Source organism: Dromiciops gliroides, chromosome 5 (assembly GCF_019393635.1).
Source record: "Dromiciops gliroides isolate mDroGli1 chromosome 5, mDroGli1.pri, whole genome shotgun sequence".
NCBI lineage: Eukaryota > Metazoa > Chordata > Mammalia > Microbiotheria > Microbiotheriidae > Dromiciops > Dromiciops gliroides.
In genome coordinates, this window is record NC_057865.1 from 80,285,810 (window position 1) to 80,303,433 (window position 17,624).

The window sequence follows — 17,624 nt, forward strand, 5'->3', positions numbered from 1 at the left end:
GAGTAAAATATATGCACTATAGTATAATGTAGTATATAGTATAGTATGGTATAATATACCATAGAATAGTATAGAATAGTGTAATGCCGTTTAGACCTCCTCACAATATGAGTTATGCTTTTTCTCAGAGCCTAACATAGGGATTTGTATATGACTAGTATGTGATAAACTATGTTGAACTGGAACGGCCTGAAATAGTGGTTTTGCCCTTTGATTGACAAATAGCAAAGTGGGATTCCAATGGAGAAATAATTCACTGCTCTTACAAATCCATTAGATACTCTAAAGGAGTATGCTGATGATAGCAGACAGCATTATATGTCAGAAGACTATTTAGAGAGAACAAGTGTACTTATTCCTTTAAAAATTAGGAAACTAGAAAAGGTATAAAGAGGAAGAAACAGCAAATTAAATGTAGCATAAATGAAAAGAAAAATTCAAAATAAAATGTGAATAATGAATGAATTATCAGCACTATGGCTTTTTCTGATAAATGAGCATCCCCTAAAGTTGTCAGTGTTTGATATCATTTTTCAGAGTCAAAAATCATTTTCAATTGACATATAATCATTGACTCTAACCTATTAATCAGTCACATTTTTAGACTCTGTATATTTTGTCAGGTTCAAGAAATGGTTTCACATCATTTAAATGATCCCATGCTTTAAACAGAAAAAAGTTTGCAATTATGTGGAACCATCCAGAAAACTTGGTTTTGCCCTTGGCTTCTTGTTCCAGAAGATCTTGTAATTCTTCCTTTGTCACATAAATATAGTCTTTTACTTCTCTGGGGTCCGGATTCAAAGTGACATCTTTCCTTACAAAGAGAAGGTAACCAATTTCATGTTCTCCCAGTACTTCATTTGCACGCAACTTGTAGTGAATTCTTGTCACTAACATGATATCATCGAGGGAGATCTGTGATCCACAAAGTATATTCTTAGAAAATGTCAGAGAATATCATTTGTTTCTTTTTTTTCAGTATAAATAAGTCTTTATTCATTCATTGTATTTTCCCAGGGGAGAGGGGAGAAGAGGGAGAAGGGGGAGGGGGTTAGCATGTGTCACAAAACAAGATGGGGGAAGGAGGGGAAAGGAAAGGAAGAAGCCCTAACTGCAAAGCATCAAACACAACTGCCCCAAGATCAGGGTACTGCCCGAGGGGGGGGCTCAGTCTCCAGCAGCTCAGGAATGGGGGCAAAGAAGGGGAGGAAAGAGACACACATTAATCCAGTCATCCTCTTTCCCTTCCTCCCTTCATATAAATTCAAGAATTTCACAAAAAGCTTTGGTTTCTAGTAGTAAACACGGAGTTACATTCGTCCGTCTCCTATAAGACAATCTTATGGCCACTTTGAAAAGAATTGCTTGCACCAACAGAAAAGAGATCCTTTGCGGGAACTTGGGCATACATTCATTCATTTCCCTTCTCTGGGTCTCCCTCCACTACTGCCCTTCCTAGTCCTTTTGCCAGAGGCCCTCCAAAGGTCACCAACGCTCCCATGAACTGGGCTAAGACCCACGTTTCTAAGCATAACTGAATGGAATACCCACACCAACAGTGTATTTCATTTTTCTAGGAATCTTCCAACACTAGTCCCATGGTTTATCTAATCAAGGATTCATTCATATAGCTATCTCACCAAAACTAGAATTATATACTGGGCTTCCTTTTGCTTTAGAATATTTAGATTAACACATGGGTTAATTGAGCAAATAATCTCAATATTAATCTAGGATCTGGTCTCTTTTGTCAAGAGATTAGACTAAAAGTATGTTCTTTTTTTTTGTTTTTGTTATTCTTGTTGGATTTTGGCGGGGGATGGGGCAATCAAGGTTAAGTGACTTGCCCAGAATCACACAGCTAGTAAATATCTGAGGCCAGATTTGAATTTAGGTCATCCTGACTTGGGGGTCAGGGGGAGTTGGGGGGCAGGAGAAGTAGTCTTTTATCAACTGTCATAGAAATGGCATAGAAAGCAGATATCTACATATAAATGTAGAACCTCATTCTGGCTCCAAGTTTCTATCTTCACTCTCACCTCACCTATTAGAAGAACCAAGAGTCCTGAATAATTATACCAATCAGATAATCAGACCAGAAAAAACAGAAAATTGTCTATGTCTCCTTCTGCTAATGTAGTATAATCTTATACAGGTTACTTCTTTGAGACATTAATCACTCAAAAATCAGCTTTAAAATTCAGTATCTAGTTTTCCTATCACAGACGATAAAACTGGTTACCTGCTCCTGGGGAATTCCTAATTCAACATGCAAACGTCGCTTAGCAGCCCGCCTTGCTCCAATTGCATTACCATCCTCCATTTCTAGTGGTTCATATAGTGGATGACTAGAACAACTGTCAGAATAACACCCTAAAATGAAACATAAAGCATCTTTAATAAGATAAGTCCTTGGAACACCAATGGAAGATAAGCGGTCTTCCCATATAATAAATCTGATTTTTTTTTTTCCTCTTCTGTACCCAGGACATCAACTACAACATATCATTCCAGGGGCGGCTAGGTGGCGCAGTGGATAGAGCACCGGCCCTGGAGTCAGGAGTACCTGAGTTCAAATCCGGCCTCAGACACTTAATACTTACTAGCTGTGTGACCCTGGGCAAGTCACTTAACTCCAATTGCCTCACTAAAAAAAAAACCAAAAACCAAAAACCATATCATTCCAAGAGTAAGAAGGTTGAATTATTTTTTGTGAGGCAATTGGGGTTAAGTGACTTGCCCAGGGTCACACAGCTAGTAAGTGTCAAGGGTCTGAGGCCAGATTTGAACTCAGGTCCTCCTGAATTCAGGGCTGGTGCTCTATCCATTGCGCCACCTAACTGCCCCTAAGAAGGTTGAATTTTATCCATTTCATAATGGGTATAAAATGTCCTCCATCCTACTGGCCACCCAACCTAAGAGCAGAACAGCATAGTCTGGATCATCCGGACCCAAATCTGGGAAGAGGTAGACTAGCACCAATTGGCATATACTTCTCTGTGTACAGGTCATATATTCCCTCTGTACAGGTTGTATCTCTCCTATAAAATGTAAGTCCTGTGAAGGGAGGAATTATTTTTTTTCAAATTGTATCTTCAACATGTAGCCCAATACTCTGAACACTTGTACTCAATAGACTTTTGTTGAATTGAATGATTAATTACAGGGTTGCTTCTTCCCTAAACCTGTTCCATCAAACAGACAAATCCCTCTGACTTTTCATATGCTTGGACAGTGACTCATTTTCCACCTGGAGATATCAGTCAGTCAATTAATAATCATTTATTAGTCATCTACCACATTCTAAGCACTATGCTGAATACTGGAGATACAAAGCAAGACAGTACTGGCTCTCAAGTAGCTCATAGTCTAATGTGGGAGACAACATGTAAACAAATATCTATAGACAAGATATATACCAGATAAATTGGAGATAATCAATAGAGGGAAGGAACTAGCATTAAGGGAGAGTCAGGAAAGTCTTCTGGCGGAAGGTGGGATTTGAGATGGGACTTAAGGGAAATTGGGGAAGACAGAAGGTAGAGATGAGGAGGAAGAGAATTCCAGTAATAGGGGACAGCCAGTGAAAATGCAGAGTGGATAGCAAAATACTGAAGATAAGTGAGACAGTAAGGATGATAGAGGGAGCAATCTGTTGGAGAAGATGAGATGGAATGGGATCACTTGTGTAGGCAGGTTTCCCTTGGAAAGGAGAAGAGTGGGCTCTTCATTTGAGACCAGGGTAGAGGCAGAAATAGTGGCAAAATACATTTGGGTAATCTGAGATGCAGAGAAGTGAAAAAGAGGAAGCTCTCAGTGAATGGGCTTAGTTTTTTCTTCAGTGAAATATTGTATAAGGTTATCAGCTGGGAAGGCGAAAGAAGGGGAATTATGGGGAGCTTAAGGAGGGATGAAAAGGTTTAGAAAAACCACTGTCATCTGCAAGATCCCAAGTTAATATCCCTAAACAGAAGCAGAATCATGCTGTTAGTTTCTTCCCCAAACTGACCATTGGCTCGTGAAGTAAACTCTATTACTTTAATCTGCCCAGTCAAATATTCATAATCCATGAACCAACTACTTTTTTTGGGGGGAAAAACCCAGATGTATATAAAGTTACATTTCTATTAGCATCCAAAACAAAAGTACTCACCTGGGAAAGTATATTTAGTGTCTGTTCTCTGTTGTAGCAATAGTTTGTTATCTGTAGAAAATAAGACTACAGAGAAACCACGATGTAATAGCCCTGCAAAATATGAACATAATTGAAAATAAAGAGCTCATAAGTATGATTGTAATGTTCTTCTTCTGTCAAGAGTCCCTACCTCTCTCAGCAAACCAGCCTGATCACCTTGCTTCCCCTAGTGGTAACAGCAGAATGGAAGATATATAGCTTGTTCATCCAAGTACAGAAGGAAAAATGTGGTGAGCAGATGGAACCTTTCAGGATTTCCAACTCACTATTAGAGGAGCACAGATTGAAAACTGGAAGGCATTTCAGTGACCATAAGGTCTGACCTTTTCATTTATTTTATAAATGAGATAATTATAAAGCATATAACATAGGGCCTGGTACATAGTAAGTACTATTTCTCTATCTCTCTATCTCTCTGCTATTATTACCCTGCTATGTTTCTATAACTTACTTGATGAACTTAAACTTGAAGAAAAATGTTTTAAAATTCATTTTTGAAACTCAAGACAATTTAAGATTCTTAAAATGAGTAAGATTTACATCTTCTTGAATCTTCTCTACACCTTCCTGTTAAGGGCTAAAATTCTAGCTAAACTGTCTAAAATATTTAATGAGTGGTCGCCAATAAATTATAAGCTCTAGCAAGAATTAGACTTTTAAGCATTTATTAAGGAAAATAAGAATTTGGTAAAGAGAGAGAGAAAGGCCTAGATTTCTATCTATTAAGGAGAGAGCGCATTTCTAGCTCCACTCTCCACCAGCGTCCTCAGGAAAGAGAGCGAGACTGAGCGCCAGTCTCTTCCTTCCTCCTCCCACTAGCCTGCGTCACTTCCTGACGCCAAAGAAAAGACTCCTGGTCTTGCCCTCAAAGACCTTCGCTTCATGGGCAGAACTCTTCTACAGTAAGTCTCCAGCAGGTGGCGTCATTCCAATCGTTACATTCCCTTCTCCCCCCAAGTCTTTCTGGCTCTCTGTCTCCATCTCTCTCATCCTCCTTCTACTTTACCTTTTGCTCTTCCTCCTTGAAAACTCCCTTATTTTCTTTAGAGTTGCTCATGAATAACAGAACAAACATGTACCTCCCTGATTCTATAAGGAAGATAATAATCAACCATTTCTCCATTGTTTCCAGCTGCTGTTCCTATGATCTTCCCCCACCCTCAACATTCCAGCTAAGCTCTCAAGGCTACCACAAAAATTTCTGAGCTCTTAATTAGACACTATCAGTCTTTATGAGATTTGCATCCTAGAGGACAACAAATGTAATTAAATATAACTATACCATAATAAATAATGACTGAGTACTACAGAAAAGCACAAAAAAAATGTAAGAACAAAGTGAAATAGGTAGCTCTAGGAACACACAATTACCTCAACAGTATAAATGGAAAAAACAATGATAAAAAGTGAAATTATTATGATCAAACATGGACCCAAAGAAGGCAGGAGGAAATACAGCTCCTCTTCTTATTTACAGAAGTGGGGGGGCATAAAATTGGGGAATGTTACATATTCTGCAAGACTAGCGCGATATGTCATTTCTTTTTTTCTGAACTGTTTTTTTCCCTCTATTTTTTCCTGTGTTACAAGGTATAGCTCCCTAGATCAAGAAGGGAAGCACACACATGAAAACAAAATATATTAATAAAATTTTTAAAAGACTATTCACATTTCCCCAAATCATCTCCAAATGAACAGAAAACATAAGACAGGGAGGGTATCTCATTCTCAACACCTCAATCCATATCCCATGGAATCTCTGACGACTCAGGAAAGACTAAAGAGGCTCTTTCAATGTTGAGAACATAGACTCTTCCAATGTTACCTTTTTCAATGTTTTCATTCAGGTGGCAGTTCATCTTGCTCTCAGCACCAATCACCTTATCATTTTCATCAACAACAATTAGCATTTCTTCCAATCTCTTTACTTGGTACTTGTCTAGGTGATCCCAGTTACCTTGAGACATTGTTCTTGGTCCCACTACTACCTGTATTATGAATATTTATGGCCAATTAGATTGTAAACATCCTTATGATAACATAAGTACAAATGAGAGATCATTATAGCCAATGAACATGAGACAACAGAAATAGCAAAGTGATTCAGTGATTAGAATCATTCCCACAGAACAGGAATAAAGATTCAAGTTTCCTTTCTATTTGTTATGTAGGAGACCTCCTCTATGCCATTCTCTCCCACCACAAGAATAACTGAAAGGTTAATAATCAGTTCCTACCAAAGACATATGCATTTGGAGTATCTCTCTTCTGCTGGGAGCTTTCATGAGAAAATTAGACAGGTCCTTGTATAAGAAACACACCATGGGGTGGTTTTTTTAAATGGGACAGTAAGGTCACCATAGATTTTATCAGCTTACTGAAAAGCTAAGGCTGCAGGACAAAAGCACGAACACTTATCCATTTCCTAATACAAGATAACAAAAATGGGAGAGAGCTTCTGATGGATATCCCCTGAAATCACTTCTCTGTGACCTCAAGAATATTTTAATATATTCTTGGCATATGTGACATAACCCCCACATCTTGCTTCTATTTTCTAAGTATACTTACCAATTATCTTAAATCTCTGACATGTCCTTAAGATTGTAGTGAACTAATAACGCTCCTTCTATCCTCTAGTGACCTCAAGCCCTTTTTTGCTGACCCATAGAGTCTTAGAATTTGAAGAGAATTTAGGAGTCACCCACTTTATAACTGAGGAAAATGAGGTCCAGAGAAAGGTGGATTGCTAGAAAAGTCTAAAAAACATCAGTTCCAACTCCTTTCTCTCCTTTCCCTACCTAAGCCCCTAGACAAAATGGTGGGGCCCTCCTCTCTACCCATCTCTACCCTCTATACCCTTTTCTACTTAAAACTATGTTATAAAGTCTATGGTATGACCTTGTGCCACTCAGTGGCTCTCATAATCAGTCTCATTGCCTGGACTGCTATGTAAATAATGGTAAAGGCAAAGATCCCACCTTTGTCCTTCTTCCCAACCTGGCTGAGACACTACTGGCTAAAATGGACATAGGAAGACGGAAACAGTTCCTAAGAAAAGATATTTTTAGAAAAAGTTAAAAGAAGAAAAAAGAAAAAGGATATTTGAATTAAAAGGATAACTTGAAAGAGACAGACTCATTCACTAACCTTTCCTGGAGACTGCCACTTAGTCAGACAGGTATAAGCACACATAAAGCCAATGAACACTACACGCGAATTTATAATAAGATTGTTGGGCAACAGCTGATTACGTAAAGGCAAAGGAAGACAAAACCTAGGGTATTAAGATGATCTATTGTTTCTTTAAAGAAAAAAAACACCTTTTTTCTTTATGTGAATAATATAAGGTGTGTGGTCATATTGCCAAGTTGCTTAACACATTGGAAATATTTTAGGGAATAATGCTGAAATAGGAAACTTTTTATTAGATCTCAGATAATGTTCCGTTTTCCATCAGCAACTATGTTTGGAATATCATGACTCACCAAAATGAAATGACCCACCTGAAATTTCATTGTTATACCTATTGGCCCAATTTTTCATACTCAGCACCTTCTCACTCCCTCAGTTGTCTCTCCCCTCTGATTAGAGGGCTGGAGGGTGAAGCAGTAAAGTCCTCTCAAACCCTTTCTAGAAGGCTCAGAACTTTCCAAGGAACTCTCCACTTTCCATCGGCATCTCTACTTGGTTTTGACTTCACAGAAAATCATGCCCCTGTGCCAGGTTCCTCCTGTTGCAAGTACAAAGGATGGAAAATAACCTTCAGCCATAGAAATGATGAATTTAAAATGTTGAATTAGACACATATTTTTGGATAGGGACAATGTGGGGATTTGTTTTATTGAACTATGCATTTTTGTGAGAGTTTAATTTTCATTTTTCAAAACTGTTCAATTGGGGGGAGAAGTAGGAGGGAGAGATCATAAATGCTCACAAAACAAATATATAAGTAAATTCATGAGTGAATGAATGAATGAAACTCCCCTCTGATGCCTGATTTTATTCTTCACCACTTGATTCAGCTCAGTAATACCTCATACTACTTCTTACCTGAAAGGCATTATTGGTAATACCCTGCACCAGTAGAATGGTAAAATAAGGAAAACACCTAGTTTGGAGGTCTTAGGTTCAAATCCCCTATCAGCTGCTTAAGACCTGTGGGTCACTAAATAAATCACCTGACCTCTCTAGGACTCAGCTTCATTTGCCAAGTGAGGAGGTTGGACTGGATGAGTCCTAAGATTCCTTCCAGTTCTAAATAACTTATGTTGTAGATTTTCCTTACAACTACTATTAGTCTCTTCATTGCTCCAGGGGTCTCTCAAAGTTTTCATTCTCTGGAGACTGTGGTGTTCTAAGATTTGCAGTAGCATCAGAAGAATTCTGACACCAAAAAGATAACTTTCCCCCATTTCTTTTCCTTCAATAAATTTATTTTTCATTCATATAAAACAATGTATTTAAGCCATCCCAATCATTAGGCACAAAGTTTGTTTCCTATTTATTTTCTAAATTACAAATAATACCATTTTGAATATTTTCATCCAAATGAGCATTTTCCCCTTTTACTGCGTGAATGCTGTAAGAAATGACAAATATAATGAATAGGGATAAGCATGGGAAGACTTATACAACCTGAAACAAATTGAAATAAGCAGAACCCCCCAAAACAATATACATAATGACTATGGAAATGGAAAGAACAACCACCACAAATAACTGAAAAGAAATATTGCACGTTTGCAAAGAATAAACATGGCTCCAAAGAGACATGAAAAGACACAGGTATGTCACATTGTGTATATTTTCAGATTTTATTTTCAATGGATTGATCAGTTTTATTTAATTTTTTCTTCATCCTGTTTTCCTTTTTAAAAAAATCTTTGAGATATGTTAGTTTCCTTGGAGGAACAGGAAAAGATAAGGGAAAATTAGTCAATATAAAAGCAACATATATCCATAAAAATTGTTTTATAAATGTTTTGCCAAACTTAATCTAAGAACACATAAGACAATTCTGAAGGCTGAGTTGAAGCAGGGATTACTATGTGTATGAAATTGAAAACTTTTGTTCAATCTGTCTTTGTATACATGATCCCTAGAACAATTCCCTGTTGGTCCCATCTTTATTAGATTTATAAGATGACTGGTAAATAAGACTTCACTAAGTATTCTTATGTATACTGTTTTTCTTGGGAAGAATACATCATTCCTATATTATAAATTATAGTCCAAAAATCACTATTATTATTGGACACCTTCTCGTTAGGCAAGTTTTCATTTTCCAGCTCTATTTTCTCTTTTTTTATTACCTTCATTCCACAGAAATAATGAAAACACCACATATAACTTCAGGACCTCCAGTCTTTCACTAAGGCCATCATCATCTCTATAATGCTTTATGTTCCTTCTGTTCCTATTATTTGCTTCCATATGAAATATCATGAGGTAATAGCAGCAAGTGGATCTGACAATTCTTGGGGGAACTTTCTGTAATGTACTAGATATGTCTGAGGAAGACAACACACAACTCTGTTGCTCCCATGTGTATCTACAGATGCAATTAGGTCATCAAGTATTAGAGGAAAAAGGGAAGAGCAATGATGATTGGAAACTCCTTCACAAGACAAAAAGGAATAGTTATATATCTCTAGCCCCAAATGTTAGGTGATCCCTCTTCCATTCTTTCTTCCTATCACATTCTTCTACTCTCTAGCATCAGAACAGTATTTACATTTCCTATACATCACTTTACAGTCTTTTTCTACTTTGTTTCCTCCTTGAGGCCTTTCCATGCTTTTGAGGAAGACTGTGATATCCCTGTTATACTCCAAAATCCTTCCTCAAGCTCCAGGGATCATCTACTATGGCATGGCTCCCCCAGGTTCAAGGATTTCCATGGTTTCATATCCCTAAAACTATAGCTCATGTGTTCCCACTGAGAGATTTACCTTTCAATAGTTAACCAGAAGATGCAGTCAGCTCAAAGCAAAGATATTTACTGAAACAAAATGGTAAAAAAACGAAACAAAACAAAACCAAAAAAAAAAACTATCAAAACGCCTATTCCCATAAACATGGTGCTCACTCTCCCACAAGTACAACCAATATCAATAGGGAAACTCATTACACATAGAGATCATAAGTACAGAGGCACATATATAGGGTACATATATGGCCACAGGGCTTATAGAGGCAATTCATAACTCTAATGTTACAGAACCAATGATGTCTTGGCAATCTGCCTTAACTTACATCATTGAGTCTTCAACAGAAACTCCTCCATTGAAAAATTCCAAGTCAAATGCTTCCACCACCTCCTACCTCTGCCTCAGATAGAATCTTTAGTGATTTTGTGCCCTAGGTAGAATACCGTGCAATAAACAAGCAGATTATCCTTTGCCATGACCACAAAACAGATAGTACCATGGAATTATCATTGTCATCACCATCACCATCATCATAATCATCTCCTCCTTCTTTTTTAGACTATCCAGTGTCTGGAATTCAGAGTTCCTCATCTTCTACACAGGAGGCTAAATTTCAGTCAACAAATATGTATTAAGTTCCTCTCACTGCTCCAATTCTAACTCCAGTCTTTGTTTCATTGCTCTAGCTGCCCCCTTAACCTACAAGTTCCTTCATTCAAATTGCTTTCAAGAATGACTCTACCTATTCTCAACTCCACCAACAATATATTAATGTGCCTATTTTCTTGTAGCCCCTCAAACATTTGTCAACATCCTTTCCTGTCACCTTTTTCAACCCATTATATTATTATCAACCGATTGATATTAATATCAATATATTCTATTGATAATCATGTTTAACTACAGGGAATTCTCTATACAACCAGAACCATAATCTATTCAGCACATTATTTTGATTCTAAAGAATTATGTGCTAAACACCTTTTAATTGGTTTGATTTTCTCAGCAATAACCCAGAAATCTTGTAACCTTAGTTAAGAGACAAGGGAGAACACATAAGATCATATCGTATATCTGGTGTTAGACATAAAGATAACTAAATCCCATGGAACATCTATTTTAAAAAACTTTTTACTACCTTGTTTCTATCTTTCCCATCCTAGAGTCATCACATAAGTAGACCATCTAGCCCAGGACAAATTGAGAATAAGTTATTACTTATCTCCTACAATAATAACAGCAACAACACTAGCTAGCATTTATATAGAGTTTTAAGGTATGCAAAACATTTTACGAATATTATCTCATTTGATCTTCACATCAACCCTGGAATCTTGGGGCTATTGTTATACTAATTTTTCCAATGAGGAAACTAAGGCAGATAGAGGTCAAGTGACTTGTCCAGAGTCAGTCATAGCTAATATGTGAGGCTGGATTTGAACATGTCTTCCTGACTACAAGTTTAGTGTTCTAGCTACTGTGCAACTTAGAGACCTATGATCTTTTTCAAGTCACTTTTTTAATAGATCAAGGACTCAAAAATCAAATTTAAAATCCAAGCACAAAAGCATCATTCAACTTTCCCCCATGTGGCTATTTTTAAGCTTATATTGTTGGTCTTTTAGTAAAGAGTAAAGCTAATTGTCTGACCTAGGGAAATGCCTCCTTTATCACAGAACTGTAATAGTTGTCTACTTTATTCTTTCTTTTTCTTTTTTTTTGTCTACTTTATTCTAATGCATTCTATTTGTCGCACTGTACAAAAAGCTTTGCTAGAGAAAGTGTCCATAAACTATGGTAAAGGGAATGATAACCATAATAGCAATAAACAAAAACCTCTTTATCATTGTGTGTACTTGAAAGACAAAAAATATAAACACCTTTTTTGCCCATGTGATGATTCACAACACGTCCTCCTTCTCCTCCTCTTCCTCCTCCTCCTTCTTGGTGGAAGAGAGAAAGATATCCTTCAGTAGCAAAGGAGTTTAACATAATATGCCTCATAGCCAACACTAAACACTTTCCCAGGAGAGTAGAGTAGTACAGTCTGTTATCACTACCCAGACTTGGGAGCACCAAAACCACCAATGGCAGGGTGACATATAGTGTCCCTGAACACTGAGGAAGAAAAGCTTACCAGTCAGTGAGTCCATCAACAAGTATTTATTGAGTACCTACCATATTCCAGGCACCGTATTGTACTGAGTACTGTACCAGGGATACAAAGAAAGGAGCTCACAGTTCAATTGAGATAGATAACATGAAAACAACTCTGTACCAATAAAATAAACACAGGATAAATTGGTGATAATCAAGAGAGGGAAGGGACTTGCATGAACAAGGACAAGGAAAGGGTTTTTTTCCAGGACTGGAAAGAAGTTAGGGAAGCCAAAAGGTGGAGATGAGGAGGGAGAACAATTGAGGCATGAGGGATGGATAGTCAGTGAAAATGTATAAAGTGAGGAGAAAAATTGTCCTGTGTAAGGTACACCAGGGAAGCCAGTGTCATTGCATCTGATCTTACACTGAAGGGAGTACAATGCTAGAAAACTGGAAAGGTGGGAGGAAGTCAGTTTATGAAGGACTTTGAACACTGAACAGAGTAATTTATATTTGATCCTATGGGTAATAGGGAGCCAATGAAGTGTGCTGAATAAATGGTGGCATGGTGAAATCTGAACTTTAGAAAGATTAATCTGACAGCTGAGTGGAGGATGAACTGTAAGAGGGAGATACTTGAGGTGAAGAGTCCAAGAGGAAGACTAATGGTCTAGGCATGAGGTGATGAGGGCTTGAACCAGCATAGTGGCAGTGTCAGGGGAGAGCAGGGGACCCATACAAGAGGTTTTATGAAGGTAAAATCAATAGGGTTTAGCAGGTGATTTAATAGGGAGGAGAGAGAGTGAGGAGTGGAAGATGGCAACTTGGTTGTCTTTCCCTTCTTCTTCTAAGCTCCTTCAATTGGACAGCTAGGTGGCGCAGTGGATAGAGTGCTGGCTCTGGAGTCAGAAGGACCTGAGTTCAAATCCAGACCCAGCCACTTGACACTAGCTGTGTGAACCTGGGGAAGTCACTTAATCCTTGATTGCCTCCAACATCTTGGGCCATCTCCAGTAGTTCTGATATATGTCTTGCCACTGGACCCAGATGGATCTGGAGGAGAGAGTGAGGCTGGTGACTTTGCACAGTCCTCCTTCATTTAAATCCAATTCACTGCAAGACATGGCATTACAGTCCTCTTTGAGAATGAAGAACAAGCAACAACAACAAGCTTCTTTACAACAAAAGTCTTATCCCCACTTTAGGATGATGGCCTGGTCTCTCCTTGAGCACGCAGGAAGGAAGTTGAAGAAAATAGAGGTACTATACACAGGAATACATGTGTAATACTTTTTCCATAGTGGAAACTATTGGAATGTGAGTTACAGAGACATAGCTGGAGAATTTAGTGAAATCCATATGCATTACCCATTCATTCCCCCTACCATGAAACACATAAACACATAAATTTTAATAACTACAAAATATTTATAATAACATGTAAAAATATATATAAGTAGGTCAAACATTAAGAGCTCATTCAGCAAACCCTATTCTTCTGAATATTCACTTTGTTGGTGCTCAGTACATCAGGCAATTAATTCCTATTCCAGAAAGTCAATTCTATTTCACCTCATGGCACCTTCAGACTTCCTTCAATAGTGGTGACTAAACTGACCTATCAAAATTAATACAGTTTGGGGCAGCTAGGTGGCATAGTGGATAAAGCACCAGCCCTGGATTCAGGAGTATCTGAGTTCAAATCTGGCCTCAGACACTTGACACCTACTAGCTGTGTGGGCAAATCACTTAATCCTCATTGCCCTGCAAAAAAAAAAAAATTAATACAGTTTAAGGTACTGTGCATCTCATCAATGCATGGATTTCTTGAACAACTCAAATTGTACAAAGAGTTCACATTTTTTGCATTGCTATTGAATGGCAAGTTCATATTAGTTTTGCAAGTAAGGACAGCAGTACCAAAACTACTTGTTCCTGGTTAAACTCTAGAACCAGCTTGACTTCATCAGGTACAGATCATGGCATTTTAACTCTATTTCCTTTTTTGACAGAATTACTCAAGTGGTAGATCAGGGGAATTAGAAAGTCAGTTCACTGTAGTTTTGAAAGTATGAGTAATGTTATTATAATTTGTGCCAGAACTACATGTTTTTTGTTCCTGGCTAATTTCTGTCCAATTATCTCCTCATATTCACACCCATATTTCACATTTTACCTTGCTCTATTGTTCTCTGAAAGCTTTGAAGGGACATGAAAAAATTGATTAACTGGGTCAATGTTTGTGTGAATCTGCCAGGTTTGAGACCTTCAAGAACTTAAGCTAGCATTTACTGGAGGTCAGAACATATTTGAGAATGTTCAGAAGGTCCAGCTGGCATGCTACTTACAAAAAAGTCTGGATAACTCCCCCAGATACCCAAGGAACATCATCCATCACCCAGGATAAGCTGATCAACCTGAAATCTCCTCACCATGTTGGCTGATTTCATATTTGATACTCAACACCTCAACTTTTTCACTTGTTCCTCCCCTCAAATGGAGGGCTGGAGATTGGAGCAATAAACTCCTCTCAAAGTCTTATAGTGCTCTAAAATTTTTCCTTTTCTTTCTTTTTTTCAGGGGCAATGAGGGTTAAGTGACTTGCCCAGGGTCACACAGCTAGTAAGTGTCAAGTATCTGAGGCCAGATTTGAATTCAGGTCCTCCTGAATCCAGGGCTGGTGCTTTTTCCACTGTGCCACCTAGCTGCCCCCAGGGCTCTAAACTTTTAAAAGTTTCCAGATAATTCTCCAGTTTCCATAAGCAGCTCTGCTTGGTTCTCACACATCATGCCTTACCTGGGAGAATCTAATCATTTGAAATCTCATTACCATGCTTATTGATTATATTTTTTATATTCAACACCTTCTCAATTCCTCTGATTGAAGGGCTGGAGGATAGAGCAATTAAACTTCCTACAGCCTTCCTTTCTAGAAGGTATAGAACTTTCCAGGTAGTTCTCCATTTTCCATCAGCAATTTTGCCTGGGTTCAATTCTATGGAACCTGCTGGTAGCACTATTCCCATGTTTTAATTTTCTTTTATGAATTGTCTTCCTCCATTACATTGTAAGGGTGGGAAATATTTTTTCTTATTTGTATCCCTAGTATTTAGCATAGTGCCTGGCACATAGAAGGTCCTTGATAAATGCTTATTAAATTGAATTGAATTGATAAGACAGACATCTTTGAAAGATTGTGCTTTGCTAAACCTCTGGCCTGATCTCCATACTCTCTCCCAATAAACCTGAATACTCCCCCATAAACCTAAATACTTCCCATAATCCACAGCTGATGTCTGATCCTGTGAGATCATGGGTGCGGCATAGGAAAGGAACACAAGGACTCAATGGACCATGAATTGGGTAAATTATTACTCACAGGCACATAAGCATGTGGCTCCTCACCTCTACAGTCCAATTGGCCACACACAGGTGCTGGTGGTACAGGTGTCAATTTTATGCCTGCATATCTACTTGGATCAAGAGCCCGGGTCTCTGGGTCTCTCTTCTTATATCTGATTATTGTTGTGTGGCAAATTCACAGGTGTTGAGTGGAGGGTAACCTTCAGGAATCAAAGAGGGAGCTGCTTCAGCTATAATCTTCCATTAGAGACCACAAGGACATTATGTTTAGAACAGTTTGCTAACTTTGTGTACCTGGATTAGATGAAGATGTTAATTATGATCAGTAGATCCTTTCATTCTTGTATAAGTGTAGGTGACTCAACCAGTATTGGGTACATAAAAACAATTAGTGATCAAAAACAGAATGACTTCTGCCTGCTAGTGCCTAGTTAGCCTTACAATAAGCCAATCCTCACAGGTCTAATGACTTTACTCCCCAGGAATGATAAAGTTAAGCATTCAGAGGAGATTAGGCAAAGGTTGGTCTTGGTTCCACAATGTTGGTTGAGTAGATTGCGAGAAGTTAGAAGTCCTTCCCTAGGATGGTTCAGAGTAATGACTGGGGTTGGGGGTTGGGCTCTCCTATGAACCCATCCTGGTTACTTAGGGAGATTCATTTTGGATACTGTCTAAAGGAAACAATATCAAATGGTTTATAATTTGGGAGAATTAACCAATTAGTCCGGGAATTGGGGTATACTAATCAGTCTGGCTAGTTGATCTTGAAACTATTCAACGTGTTCTATAATACTTTTTATATTGGGTGAGGTACACTTAGTTTTGATTTTACCTTTAATATTGTTCTCAGTGTCTCTTCATCTAGATGTTCATAGCTGGGTGGGAAACCAAATGATGTTTTTGAAAAGTTTTATCATACATCCAAATTTGGGGAATTCTTCATCATTCATTACTGGTCTCTTTCCTGTACTGGAGGAGGAAGATATGTGTTCTTAGGAGCTAAAACTCACTGTACAGGGAGGTTGTTTCATTCTCTAGCAAGTCTAAATTCTTTTCTCTTTAAAGTGAGAAAGGGGACTTTCCTGGATTAGTACAATAAATCTGAAGTACTCTTTATGTACTTGAGGAAGGTAGAAACTGACTGAAGAATGAAAGGTCCTTCACTGTAGATGTTTATAAGTTCTTCTATGAATCTTTTGAGTGTTTTGTCAGGTTAAATAAAGCTTGTCCTTTTTAGAAACTTTGTCAGCCTCCCTAGTTGCATGCAAGCTGAGAGGCCATTTTCTTTTTTTGATACTTTATACACAAGCAAAATTCTGATGTACCCAGTGGCAAACCTGGGTGAAGACATGTACCAAATAAAAATGTTTTGAGAAGTCCTAAAGATTAAATCTAGTCCATATTAATCCAAAGCTTCGGTTCTAGCTACAGGTTCTATTTGTGTAAACAATGGTTTTTCCATAATTAATTGCTTCTGAGGTTGAAAGAAAAGGAGAGGCCTTTGTTCTCCTGTTCTCCTTTGCTTAAGAATAACATTGTGGGGGGGGGGCAGCTAGGTGGCACAGTAGCTAAAGCACCAGCCCTGGATTCAGGAGTACCTGATTTCAAATCCGGTCTCAGACACTTACTAGCTGTGTGACCCTGGGCAAGTCACTTAAATCCCATTGCCCTGCAAAAAAAATAAAATAAAAAAATAAAAAGTAAAAATCAATGTCTTTTAAAAAAATAATAATATTGGGTACTGTGTCATGATTATTTTCTTGGTCTAGGTTTAAATAATAACAAATGCAATTAAATTGAAATGTATAATTTATTAAATGTTTAAAAAGCTCTATATGCAAAAATGAGTCGTCACTTATTCTCTCCCTCTGTATACTTTTTTGTTGTCTCTCTTTTATACATCCACACTGATAGTTGTGATGGCTTAATGTAGTCATATTCTGTTGATATTTTTCTTCAACTCCCATTATTTCATATGTCTTGCCTTATTTCTTTATAGTCTTCCTACTTTTTAATTATAGTATAGTACA

General features: G+C 37.8%; 1 protein-coding gene across 1 annotated transcript; it reads right to left on the reverse strand.

Annotated features, from left to right (window-relative positions):
* Positions 1–600: 600 nt before the first annotated feature.
* Positions 601–6,165, reverse strand: LOC122729682 (isopentenyl-diphosphate delta-isomerase 2-like). The gene is made up of 4 exons (XM_043968655.1): positions 6,024–6,165; positions 4,157–4,249; positions 2,246–2,376; positions 601–918 (listed from the first exon to the last, which is right to left on the reverse strand). Exons 1-4 carry the CDS (start codon positions 6,163–6,165, stop codon positions 601–603), a joined length of 684 nt encoding a protein of 227 aa, XP_043824590.1.
* Positions 6,166–17,624: the final 11,459 nt, after the last annotated feature.